At 38.9% G+C, this 13691-nt stretch overlaps 1 protein-coding gene across 14 annotated transcripts in view; it reads right to left on the minus strand.

Moving 5' to 3' along the window:
* Positions 1-3192: 3192 nt before the first annotated feature.
* rbfox1 (RNA binding fox-1 homolog 1) overlaps positions 3193-13691 on the minus strand; it is a 197051-nt gene continuing 186552 nt past the window's right edge. For 8 of the 14 annotated variants that reach the window (XM_058049648.2, XM_058049650.2, XM_058049645.2 and 5 more), the window contains 3 exons: positions 13276-13351; positions 6974-7079; positions 3193-5522 (listed from right to left, as the gene is read on the minus strand). In XM_058049648.2, the coding sequence (XP_057905631.1) occupies positions 5440-5522; positions 6974-7079; positions 13276-13351 (265 nt within the window). In that variant the 3' untranslated portion in view covers positions 3193-5439. Of the gene's footprint in view, positions 5523-6973; positions 7080-7934; positions 8039-13275; positions 13352-13691 lie in introns of those variants that run through there. The other 6 variants (XM_058049652.2, XM_058049646.2, XM_058049649.2 and 3 more) reach the window with 3 other exon arrangements.

Raw genomic sequence — 13691 nt, forward strand, 5'->3', positions numbered from 1 at the left:
TTGCGTGTGTGTGTATTGAGTGGATGGGGTGTGCGCGTGTGTCTGAGATTATTTTATGTATTTATTGTTTTAAATACTTAGATAAATAATTATTAGTTTTATTATAATTATATATACGTATATATATATATATATGTGTGGGTGTGTGTGTGTGTATATGGCCATATATATATACGGGGGGGGGGGGGGGCTCTGCGGGGGTCTGGCGCAGGGCGTTCCATCTATACCGCCCGGTCCTCCGTGGGGCAGTGTGCCCGGGCCTCTTCTGTCCTGGCCGGGGCGGTCCTATGTCGGTGGTCAGGCCTGGGGTTACCTGGGGCGGGCCGGGTTCTGCTTCCTGGGGGTGTGTGGGGGGCAGGGGGCGGTGCCTCCGGCCGTGGACGGGCTCCCTTCCGGCTGGCGGGGGCGCCCCTGTGCCCACGGGTGTGTGGCCTTCGATGCCCTTCTGCCCTAGTGGGGTATGGTCTCCCGCTGGTCTCGGGGGTGCGGCTCTCCTCCGGCCTGCTGGCGCCTTGTTGCCGGTTGGGATTGTTCCTCTATGGCCTCTTGCTGGTCTCTTCGGGGAGTTGCTTCGGGGGCGGGTCTTGGCCCTGGCTTTGCCCACACCCACGGGGCCGGAGGATCTCTGGCGGTGGGGGCTTGACCTGGGTGCGCGGGGCGGGGTTTGCTGGGTGGTAGAAGGCAGTCTCTCTCCTTTTGTCATTCTCAGTGACAATTACGCATTCACACACTCGCATTCACATACACGAGCACACATATGCACACATATACAAATATATACACAGAAGTACACACCTCCATATGGACACTCACAGCACATGGGTGCTTCTCTATACAATCTACCATCTTATCCCTGATGTCTATATGCTATTGGTATGCTATTATTACAGTAATAATGATGTCAAGCAGTGAGATTTTAATTACTGTAACCGTATGGCTGTAATTGTGTTTACTATCATGGGTCATGTCTTTATTGTTACTATTGCTACTGGTAAGTTGGACTGTTTCATTTCACTGATATCATCTCCATTGTGACCCTTAGCCATCATTGACATTTAACTGTTCTGTTTGTCACTGTTGTTGTTATGGGAATTCTTGTTGCTGCTGTTTTTGTCTCTCCCTCTACTGCCCCCCCCCACCCCACCTTTCTCTTCTTCTTTTCTGTTCTTCTTCTTGCTCCGGTCCAGTCGCTCCAAATGGCATAACAAAAACATCAAATAACGGCAGATAAAATTTCATGGTACAGGGAAGTTGTAGCCAACACCTTTCCTGACACAGAGCAAATCTGTCTAGCATGTAAGGGCATTTAGATCAACAATACTATCTGCCCCAATGGCTGGATGGGACAAAAAAAAAAAAGGCTTCATGCTAGAAAACCCTCCAATGTGGCTGAATGACAACAATTCTGCAAAGATGAGTGGGACAAAATTCCTCCACAGCGCTGGAAGAGACTCATTGCAGGTTATCACAAACGCTTGATTGCAGTTGTTGCTGCTAAGGGTGGCCCAACCAGTTATTAGGTTTAGGGGGAAACCACTGTTTCACTCGGGGCCATGCAGGTTTGGGTTTATTTTCTCTACCTTAAGAGTAACATGTTTAATTTAAAACAGAATTTTTTGATTAGTTTGACAAACATGCAAAAAAAAAAAAAAAGAAATCAGGAATGGGGCAAACATTTTTTCACTCTACTGTACGTTCATACCTTTAATACTTTTACTACTATATGTGATGCCGCAGAAGCATTGTGAAGAAAACGAGGAAGTGAACAGGTCTTTGTGCATGAACTTAACAAATAGTGTTTCTTGTACAGCTTGTGTAATGGCAGGCAGCCCTGGGATAAGCAGGAAGATGAATGGTTTGATGAGCACAACAGTACGAAGCTTCAAGATTTTCTGGCTGTGTACTATATACTCTCGGTGGGCACTGTTCCAACTTTTCAGTATGAAAAGTAGCTATTGGTGTCCGAGAAGTCATGAGTCATCATCTAATTTGCATATCATTTGTAAGTGATGTACAATGATGTAGGTAAAAAGCAGAACACAACAAAGGTGAGTAAAAAAGACCTCAATTATGTTTAGAAGTAGAAATAAACTTGATTCTTGCTTTATCATTTATTAATATTAAATAATTAAAATAAAATATTTTATCTCGGCCAGCACCTCCCAAACTTCTCCCATCACATGTTGGCTATTGGGAACTTTTTAAAATGAGCACAATTGAACAGCAAATAATAGATGATGTTGTATTTATTCTATGGCTCATATTAACATGACTCAGTGTGGTACTCTCCTGGTGAATGTAGGTAAAGGCAACAAAGCTTCATAATAAATATAGCAATACAGTAGGCTTATCAATGACTTTCCCCGAAGAATTGTAAGATAATCCACTTCATTTTACTAATAAAGAGTAGCAGTAGACTAACAAAAAATATAAACACAGTAAACACCCATCTCTTTTATCCTGGCTTTTAGATGTCACTGTGTAAAATGGGGCGAGCTCCACCCCCATTGCGGCTCACACATGTGTGATTGATTTGCCATAGCATGGCTTGTCGATGCCTTTGAGCAGGGCGGACCTGTCAACAGCACCTGCTGCTGGTCAATGAGAACACAAAATGCAGAACAATACGTGCTTTCACCACACCAGAAAAGTCCCCGGCAATGCCAGAAAAAATAGCTAGATTTGTTGCTAGTCACTTTAGAGGAAATATGCGCAATATTTTGGGGAACTTTTGTCAGACCCAAAATTCCAGATGAATACTGTTTTTCCTTTTGTAATTTCAATTATCATTCATTCATATTCTACTGCAAGGGTCACGGAATGCTGGAGCCTATCCCAGCTGTCTATCGCCAGCCAATCACAGGGCATATATAGACAAACAACCATTCACACTCACATTCATACCTATGGACAATTTGGAGTCGCCAATTAACCTAGCATGTTTTTGGAATGTGGGAGAAAACCCGCGCATGCACGGGGAGAACATGCAAGCTCCACACAGAGATGGCCGAGGGTGGAATTGAACTTGGGTCTCCTAGCCGTGAGGCCTGCATGCTAACCACCCGTCGCTGTGCAGACCTAATTTCAATTAGTGCAACAAAATGTTTGTACTAAAGCATACAAATAGTGAAATAAATATCTCATCGACATCTCTCTTCAAGTCTTTTCACAGAGGAAACCAAGTGGAGAATCTTGAGAAAACAAAACTTTATTTATGGTTATTGATAAGTGGAAGAACCATAATACATGCACATACAATGACGGTGCAGGAAGCCTTGTTTTGAACCACAACACCTACTGGAAGCAGCACTTGGATAAAGTAGTTGCAGAGTCAGACATTCAGCATAGTGCAGACCTTCAGTCGTCCTGTTTCGGAGCATACATCCTCACTCAGAGCACACAAACTGGCCATGTACCTTTACGGCTGCCTTTTATGAGGTGCATCTGAGGGTTTTCCCTCTGTCGTTTATGATAGATACAAAAAGAAGAGATGCTAATTTGGATCATCTGTAAACAGAATGCGGTGCAGGGAGTGGCACCGTAGCTATAGCCAAACTCCCGTTCCCCAAGTAGCGTGGTTCAAATACACTACAGATTAACTTGTATTTACATTATCTCTTCACAATTGATTCACTTCTCTTATGTATATAATTGTGTAATATTCAAACAGTTACTTTTCAAAGAGTAAAGGTTGAGAGCCTTGAAAAGTAAGGTGTCACTAACAATAACATGAGAAAAAAAAGACAGGGAAAATGTACAACTACTGCACTGATATGTCTCAGATTTATGTAAAAATTACAATTTGTGCAAAATAGTACATTTGACAAAGTCAATTATGAGCATATACAGTATACTGCGTAACTACAATGTGATTATTTGGAAAGAAAATCAGAACATGACTTTGCAAAGAATATAGCTTGCCCTAACAACTGATCTATGTGCCTAAATCTAAAACATTATACCATTATGTGTTTCATATAAGAGAACATCTTCACTGCACAATTCAAATATATTACATTGTTGGATTATTTTGTTTGATCCCCCGTTCATTTTAAATATTAAAGAAAAAGGCAAACAAAACCCCAAAACATGGAAACAAAAAAAGTACAAAGTGGCATTCAACCACTGCAATATATATTTTAAATCTCTCCAGCAATATAAAAATCATCAATGTCCCAATGAATATATTGGAAGTTCCTATAAAAATGTCAATGACCATTGCTACTCAGAACAAAAAAGCATTAGTGCCACAAACTGCACCACGTGTCTGACGGATTCTTCTTTCAGTTTCATATTCGAGCTCACAGACTAATCAACTAACTCATAAACACATGTTCAGGTTTCTATGACAGTCCTCTTCCTCTCTATTTTATGTCAAACCTCGACTAAACACATAAACACACCAGATATGTTGCTATCCACTGGATCCTTTGGCTTGACGTGATGTAAGAGAGAACCACATTATTGAGTCAATAAAGCTACAGTCTGAATAACGTGCTGACTCACATCGTTTACTTACCGACTAAACTATTCACGCTTTCCTATCACCTACGGAGATCAACACGAGCAGGGTTTGCATCTAAACTTGAGCTCATGACTAAATTCCCCAAAGCATTGACTTATGTCTGGAAAATCAACGTATTAAACAGAAACTAGACTAAATAAAACAATACACAAATAAAATACTTCTTCCACTGGAATATAGTTCATATAGGGAAATCATGGTCTAGAAATAATGACTTAAAAATCTCTTACTGCTTTGACTTAGCCGATCCTGCGCATTAAAACGTAACTATGACAACGTTCTCCAACATTTCTTAACTGCCAAACTGCATGACAATGCAGGATAATTAAAAGAAAAACACTCTTTAACACACAACTTAACACTGTTGTCCACAAAAAGGCATCATTTACCCCCATTGTCTTTCCCCAAATAAATAAAAACATGGAATTACATGCCTTTAAATAAAGAAAATATGTTACATTTTATCCCACAAGATTGGTGTACAACAATCTGATAAATATTTCCTCTGTGGTCTAATTTTACTCTAAGTTTTTCTATTAGTACCATGGACAAAACCTCTACAGCTGATAAACTACAATATGTCTTTTAAATCTTGATAAATTAAAAACCCACAATATCAAAATACACAGCACAAAATATCTGAGGTATAAGATGAAAAATATCAGCTGTCATTTTAGTTTTATATATTTTTCTCGCTTAGGAGATGCTCAAATGATGCTTAAATTGCATGTATTGCAATACCCAGGCCTCAGCAATGTCTCTCTTTTCAACTTGCACTTGCATATCTCATTCGCTCTCTCACACACACACATGTTCTCACACACACACGTTCTTCCTGTCTGTTTGCAAGGTTGAGTTTTGATTGGACGTGCTGTTAATAGGGAGCAAAGCGGCTGTAGCCTCCTCGGTATATACTAGCCTGGAGAGAGGACAGCACAAGCCCCACATCGTCCACATGGCTCCGAGTTTTGGCATCTGACAGCGGGGCGAATGTATTCTGAAAAACATGTGTCGACAACCACCATTGATATACCCATACAGTATGCCAAGCAAGAAATAGTCAAAACATAAAACATCCAAGTGACATGCGGTCAGGGAAGATTACATTTGATCACATTTTTGTAGATGAAAGGAATAATCAACAGGATAATGATAACATCAAATCAATATGAATATTTATCAATTCAAATGTATTATTTGCACATTTCCTGATCCAATACAGGGCAGAAACTGCCTACTGCTGTCTTCACACATTTGGACCATGTGCCAGTTTCTGTTTGTCAGCAATGATATATTGAAACATGGATGATACACCATGACTTTCTACAACCTGTGGAATGTCTTTAATAAAGGTGTTTTCCATTATTCTTCCTAATCAACCAATAAATTACTGGCATATGTCTTATCCTAAACTTGTGTTGGCATACGTGAACTGAAAGGTGCTTGTCACGGCCGTCCTTCCACAGAAGGACAGCAGAAACTGCACCAGCTGGAGAGTAACAAGTTAAATCCTGGAAATACATATTTTTATGCTTTGGTGAATGAATGAATGAAGTTGACTGCCAAGATGGAGGATCATATATATACAGTATATACAGTATATACAGTACATATATATGCAGGCTCAACAGAAGGTGATCAGACGTTTACAACAAAGTGCTTTTCCTGGACAAGGAGAGGGTGCGTGTACAGTGGAATCTGAGGTGCATATGCCCCAGTGAACGTGTTTTTCGGTTATTGTAAAAAATGTGTGCTAAAATTTTAGCTCATTTGTGTATTTACCAGTTAGCTATCATGTTATTAATACACTGCCGAATGTCCAAATGTGTTCTTATTTGCTACCTGACACAGTTAGGGTAGTAGTTAGCTAGTTTGTTAAAGTCTAAAAAATACACAAAATATTTTTTAAGAGTTTTCCAATTGTATTTTTATATGCACAAAACAACTGAAAATGCATATAAATGCCAAATGAAAGTTGTCAATGAAAATTTAAGGTTATCTTTACCTGTAATAAGTGAATGTTGCCAAATACATGATGTGGCAGCAAAGTCAACACAGACACCACCTTCTTGTTTACATGCATTTAGAATTGTTTTCTGCATGTAAAACTATCATTGTAAAACTACCATAAGCCTAAGCATAAGCTGCACCCACTAAATTGAAAGAGGAAAAAAAGATTTGGAAAAAAAAGATTTGTACATACATTATAAAAGCAGTAATTATAAGCCAACGTCGTAACTTGGGGTATTTAGTATATAGAAATTTGTTACAGAAAAATATACTTTAAACTTTTGATTAAATGAATGCCTTTTTACAAACAGTGCCTGTAATGTGACGATGTAGAATTGAACAGCCTCATAATTCCTTCGTCACACACTCTATGAGCCTCTCTCTCTTTCATTGTTGCTCTCTGTATAATTCTTATCTCGATGCAAATTAGCCATTTACCCTGAGCTGCAGTACTCCAGCCTTTTGGTGATTGTGGATTTTTTGGCACACTATAAACCTTGCAATCCTTCCTCCATTCGATGTTCCCAGCGTCACTCGTTAACTCCTGTGATGAGACGTGAGACACTTTTTTTTCATCTGAGTTCAACATCTGCTGCAGTTAGATGCTCAAATTTAAAATTTGTCAGATCAAAATCGACTTTAAAATGGATGGATGGATGTTGCAATTTTTGTCTTTCTGGACGTATTCATTAAATTTCCATTATCGATTCAGTTAGAATAAGTTTCCTTTGGAGTCAGGCCTTCTTGAAAAGGGGTGGGCAAACTATGGCCCGGGGACCACATCCGGCCCACCAAGTGTTTGAATACGGCCAAAGTATTTAATTTAAACTTAACATACAACCTGGCATCATGCCTTGAGCCAACCTTTCGATTGTTTAAGTAGCTGTTTTATCAATTTCATTATTTGATGTGGTCTGCTGTTTACAAAGTGCTCCTGAAAAAATGGGTCACAACATACACACCTTTACAGATACAATACTTCCAGGTGGACTGTTAAAATATAAAATAATATGTATATATATATATACATATATACATAGTCTGGCCCCCAAATTTTGGGAAAGCAATGCGGCCCGCGAATCAAAACATTTGCCCCCCTGTTCTAGAATGTATTAAAGGCTAACCAAGGTTCCCTTGTACTTCATATAAAAATAAAAGTTAAGACCACAAATGCTTTTGAATAAATAAATTGGACTATTTAAAAACTTTTTTTGTCAGAAAAGTGAAATATAGTTCTTTTTGCTGTTTCATTTTTTTGTATTAACCTTAAACACTGACCTAAAAACACTTCAAAGAAGTCAGTGCCTCATCAGCCATGAACGCCACCGCATGTCACTGGTACAAACATAATGTTAGCCGCATATATCCAGGACCATTTACAGTTCCAACATGACATTACCGTTATTCCAGTGTAAACCCATGGTGGATGAAAACCCATGACCGGAGCAATCGTCATGCAGCAAGGACAGGGAGACGCTTCATGCCAGGGGAACATGCCAACAGCTATATGAAAGAAACCCAGTTGATACAATCATGACAAATTAGAGTGAGAGAAAGATGGGTTTTAAAAAAAGTGTGAGTTGAAGATGGATCATGCTGAAGTATGGCTGCTAAATGGTTATTGAGAAATGTGAGTAACAGCTTTTGCGAGGTTCCATATATAAATGCCGAAACAAAAGGCAAAACATATTGTTCTAGGACGCTGGTAGACCACCAGTTTCTAAATGAAAAGTAATGCAAAAAGAACCTGTGGCTACAGGAGCTCAGCTATGAAGTTCAGTACTGTAGCTCAGGGGTTTTCTAAGTCCAACACTGTTGACCTCTCTCTAGGATGTCCCAAATAATTCAAACATTTAGCATTTTATCGATGGGCAAAGATTCTGTCCACATAGCAACTGGGCAGTGAGCCTTCATCTACTGATCTGTGTTGCCAACTGGGAGACATACATTTTTCATGGACATCTTTATTTTTCTGGATAAGTTTTTTTTCTGGAAAAAGCACACTTTTTACATTATGGTATTTACATTTTTATCCAATTGCAGGAATTCAAAATACACTATATATACACAAAATACACTTGTCTATAAGCATAGACAAGTATACAGTATAACTTATAAACATAGCCTTTTTCAGTTGTGGTTCTGTTTTTCAGATTTTCTGTTTTTTCACAAGCTTTTTTAGGCTAGGCAGCCAAATGTCACAGAGCAACTCCTCCCCTAGTCCCCCCCACCCCCCCATATTGTGGGATGAGATTCCTTCACCATGAAAATATACCATTAGCAATCGGATTCATAATGATATCAATATTAGTTTAGTATTCATTCACAAAAATCACATTTTCTGTGATGATGAGTAACTCCAGATTCCACAGTGCCTTGGTTATATATAGATATATTGGTGTTTGTTGCATGTTTATAGCTTCATTTTTATGTCTTCCTATTATTTGGAGTGCTGTGACCATTTTTTGTCGAGTTAAATGTTAATCTTGCAATGTTAAAGAATCATTGAAAAAAAAAAATCCTCGATCCAGCCAGTGATCCAGTTCTTATCCCCTTTCTAACCATTCCAGAAAATTTCATCCAAATTAATTCAGAACTTTAAAAGTTATTTTAAACACAAACAAACAAACAGACAAAGAGATGTAGATGCCGGCAAAAACACAACCTCCCACAACCTTGGCAGATGAATGAGGATTTTTTTTAATATAATTAATTCTTCTGGTGAGAAAAAGCTTTTCAACAAACGGGAAAGTAAATTCCAACCTGTAGTACTTCGTTTTGTCATGTTTGAATTGACAAAAAATTATAAAGTATACATTTAGAGCTTCAGTAGTAATTAATTCCCCATATTGAAACCTTTCATGCTTCATTTAACTGGACCTTTTTAGTCAGCTAATGTAATACATAACAACACAGGTGAGTAATAAAGCATTCAATAGTATATCAGGCATGCATTTGGAAAACTACATAAAACATTGCACATTCATGCTTATTGTTAGGAATGAATCGCATTTAACTGACAGGTTACAACCTTGCATAATTTGATTTACCGCTGTTAAATTACATCATGTCTTCATTTCTTTTCAGTTTGAGCGCTGGGATTGAAACAAACCATTGTACATTGTGAACAAACCAACCATCCTTTCAGCTGACCATCTCTGAGTCAATTCTTCCTTCTCTCACTCCCTCCCTTTGGCTGCAGCGCCACGGGAGATTTAATTATCAAAATGACTAATTATTTCATTACCAAGGAGTGCAGGGTGAGGTGGTATCCACCAAATTAGAAATATAATAACTAACATGGACTGGGCTGCCAAAGCGTGAGGACATTCATCACCTTTTACAGGCCGAATTAATGTGGCATTTGGACTGCCTTTAGCAGCACAGACAAATTCAATTAAGTTTAAGTGAGGAGATGTCAGCGTTGCAGAAACGCTCATGCACAATGCCTGAGAGGTTGGGTCGGGGAAGGGGGGCTGAAGCACAACTATTGTGAAAAGCAGTCTGCAAAGTCACACTCTACAGTACGTGGATGTGAGGAAATATGACATAATTAAAGTTAGAGCAGTAATATTCATGAGATAAATACAGCAGGCAACACATTTCACTGTTTGGCAACAAATTAAAAACGGATTTATTCAGTTGGACCACAGGTCTACAACTTCATAGTGAAATAATTCTTGAACTACTGTTTGTTTTGTTTTATTTTGAAAACAGTAAATATTGAAAGTCAACCAGCATCTTGGAATGTCCATGTCCTCCTCTGGAGGTTCCACTGGACTAAACTGGGTGAGACAGTATTGAGTGGGTGACCCGTGCATTTTACCGATGTTACATTCCAAAGCTTCCGGCGAATGGTGGAAATCCGCCAATTGATACACCCATGAATATATCTATTTTGGACACATGGTTCACTCCTTGGCCTCCAAACTCTCCTATTATGTTGATGTTCTCTGATTTCAGCTCCACTACGCTGTTTCTTCAAATGCTTGGTTACCAGCGAAGGAAGCCAATAGCTAATTGTAAACGCAGAAGCAAAATTGAAGGAAAACTGCACCTTTTTTAAATCATTCACAATCCTTATGTGAAACACCAACACATATTTATTGCCCTTTTCTGTGCATTGTAACGAGGTTAAACAAGCTCGTTAACAATGTACTTCTTTTGGACTTACTGAATTAGACTAGGAATCCCTCTATCGTTTTATATACATGCTGTGGTCATGCATTAACAAGCACATTTATGATAATATACTGTCCGGTCCTCAGGTAAAAAATACCGATATGGTGCGTTCAAGGACTGCAGAGCAAAGTGAGAAAAATCACTTTTCAACATGTAAAAATTGTGGGTATTTACAGTGCATCCGGAAAGTATTCACAGCGCTTCACTTTTTCTACATTTTGTCATGTTACAGCCTCATTCCAAACTGTATTAAATTAATCTCTTACCTCAAAATTCTACACAAAATACTCCATTATGACAATGTGAAAAAAGTTTTTTTTTGACATGTTTTGAATTTATTAAAAATAGAAAACAAAAAAATCACATTTACATAAGTATTCACAGCCTTTGCTTAATACTTTGTTGATCCACCTTTGGCAGCAATTACAGCCTCAAGTCTTTTTGAATATGATCCCACAAGTTTAGCACACCTATCTTTAGGCAGTTTTGCCCATTCTTCTTTGCAATAAGTCTCAAGCTCCATCAGGTTGGGTGGGAGACGTCTGTGCACAGCCATTTTCAGATCTCTCCAGAGATGTTCGATCAGATTCAAGTCTGGACTCTAGCTGGGCCACTCCAGGACATTCACGGAGTGGTTCTGAAGCCAATCTTTTGAGATCTTGGCTGTGTGCTAATGTCTACTGTCTATATGGTCAAGGTACATGACCAGTCTACTGAGGTCAAGAGCGCTCTGGAGCAGGTTTTCATCCAGGATATCTCTATATATTGCTGCATTCATTTTTCCTTCTATCCTGACTAGTCTGCCAGTTCCTGCTGCTGAAAAACATCCCCACAGCATGATGCTGCCACCACCATGCTTCACTGTAGGGATGGTATTGGCCTGGTGATGAGCAGTGCCTGGTTGCCTCCAAACATGGCGCCTGGCATTCACACCAAAGAGTTCAATCTTTGTCTCATCAGACCAGAGAATTTTGTTTCTCATGGTCTGAGAGTCATTCAGGTGCTTTTTGGCAAATTCCAGACGGGCTTTTACTAAGGAGTGGCTTTCGTCTGGCCACTCTACCATACAGGCCTGATTGGTGGATGGCTGCAGAGATGGTTGTCCTTCTGGAAGGCTCTCCTCTCTCCACAGAGGAACGCTGGAGCTCTGACAGAGTGACCATCGGGGCCTTGGTCACCTCCCTGACTAAGGCCCTTCTTCCCCGATCGCTCAGTTTAGAAGTGGAAAAAAGATGCACCTGAGCTCAATTTTGAGCTTCATGGCAAAGGCTGTGAATACTTATGTAAATGTGATTTTTTGTTTTCTATTTTTAATAAATTCAAAACATGTCAAAAAAAACCCTTTTTCACATTGTCATAATTGAGTATTTTGTGTAGAATTTTGAGGTAAGACATTAATTTAATTCAGTTTGGAATGACGCTGTAACATGACAAAATGTTACAGTGAAGCGCTGTGAATACTTTCCGGATGCACTGTATACAGTGGTATGTGTATACCGTGCATTTGATCTGATTTATAACTTATTTATAAATTATCAATTATCAATTTAGGTGAATGAGATTTTTGTTTGTTTCTTTTGGCTTTTTCCTGAGTTCGGAGTCGCCACTGTGGATCTTTTGACATACAATATTTTCTATTAAAAAATGGCCCATTTTCGCAGGACAAAAAACCTGAATAGCAAATGTGCTTGTCCACTGTCATTATTTAATCCCCTGCTCATTTTCAAAATGTAACACTCTACAAAGACATGAACCAGTCCAGAAGTGTTATCCTGATTTTGTAATATTCAAAAACAGCTACAGTTATTTGAATAACTGTGAATATGTTACATTGACATACCGCCCATTGAAGGTACATTAAAAGACACCTACTTAGCTTATTGTTCTTCATTTTATTGTTATTACTGTGACTTCAATATGGTATGTCCCAAGCGAAGAAGTGTCTCTTGGTTTTTTTTTCGCCAATTAATTGTGTTTTCTGACTTTTCAGTATTTTCTTACCATCTACCATTAAACAAAAGAACAGAAGAGGAACATGCCAGTATATGACCTTAAGGTGCCGTTGGATGATGTCTGGTTGTATTCATATTCAACATTGCAACCACATTGCAAACTGAAACTTCTTGAAAATAAACTTGATCTTGATATCCCAGGAGAGTTTCTGTTGTATGATGATAATCCTGGACTATCAGCGCTTCTGCTAAGTACACTGGTAAATGAATGGGTTCATAAGTATGGACACAATTATGATGATTAGGTCGTTGTGATTCACAATTTGGATCTAAAATCTCTGATGGCCATTTCCCTCATCAGCAAAACAAAATGTGATAATTGACCATTTAGTCTCCATTATTCCCCCTCAACTCTCGCCTGCTCCTACTACAGCTCTGAACAATGAAAACACAATTAAAACAAGTGACATGTACGGCAAAGAGAGGAGCCAAATTCATCATGGAGTTTTCTCCATACAACACTAAATGTGTAATTATAACATAGAAGAAACAGGCAGTGAGGAAGGGATGGAGAAAAGGGACATGTGACAGGCATGACAATCTTACCATGGCACCAATGCTGTATGCGGCTGCTGGAGTGAGTGTGTGGTTGTAGGGATCGGCAGCATATACTCGTCCATAACTATGAAAGACAAAGGAAAACAATGTGTTTATGTATAAAAATTATAAGGTTTGATTTGAAATATATGCAGTATTTCCACAAAACAGCCATGTGCAATACATATTTACAAAATACATAACAATTCTTGTGAAGAAACTCTAAAAAAGTGGCAAAGAAAAAGAAAAGTTAAAAACAGAATTAGATGGGGTTTTTACCTGGAACATTCAAGGCTTGTTCACATTTCTAAAAGTTTGGCAGTCAGGTTTTAGATACAAACTTTCAGAGATTTTAGATGCAGGCCAATCTAATAGCCCTACCAATAGCCGGTATCAGATCGGGACACCCCTACCTCGAATCATAA

Source organism: Doryrhamphus excisus, linkage group LG16 (assembly GCF_037039965.1).
Source record: "Doryrhamphus excisus strain RoL-2023G ecotype Guam linkage group LG16, RoL_Dexc_Guam_v1.1, whole genome shotgun sequence".
Taxonomy (NCBI): Eukaryota; Metazoa; Chordata; class Actinopteri; order Syngnathiformes; family Syngnathidae; genus Doryrhamphus; species Doryrhamphus excisus.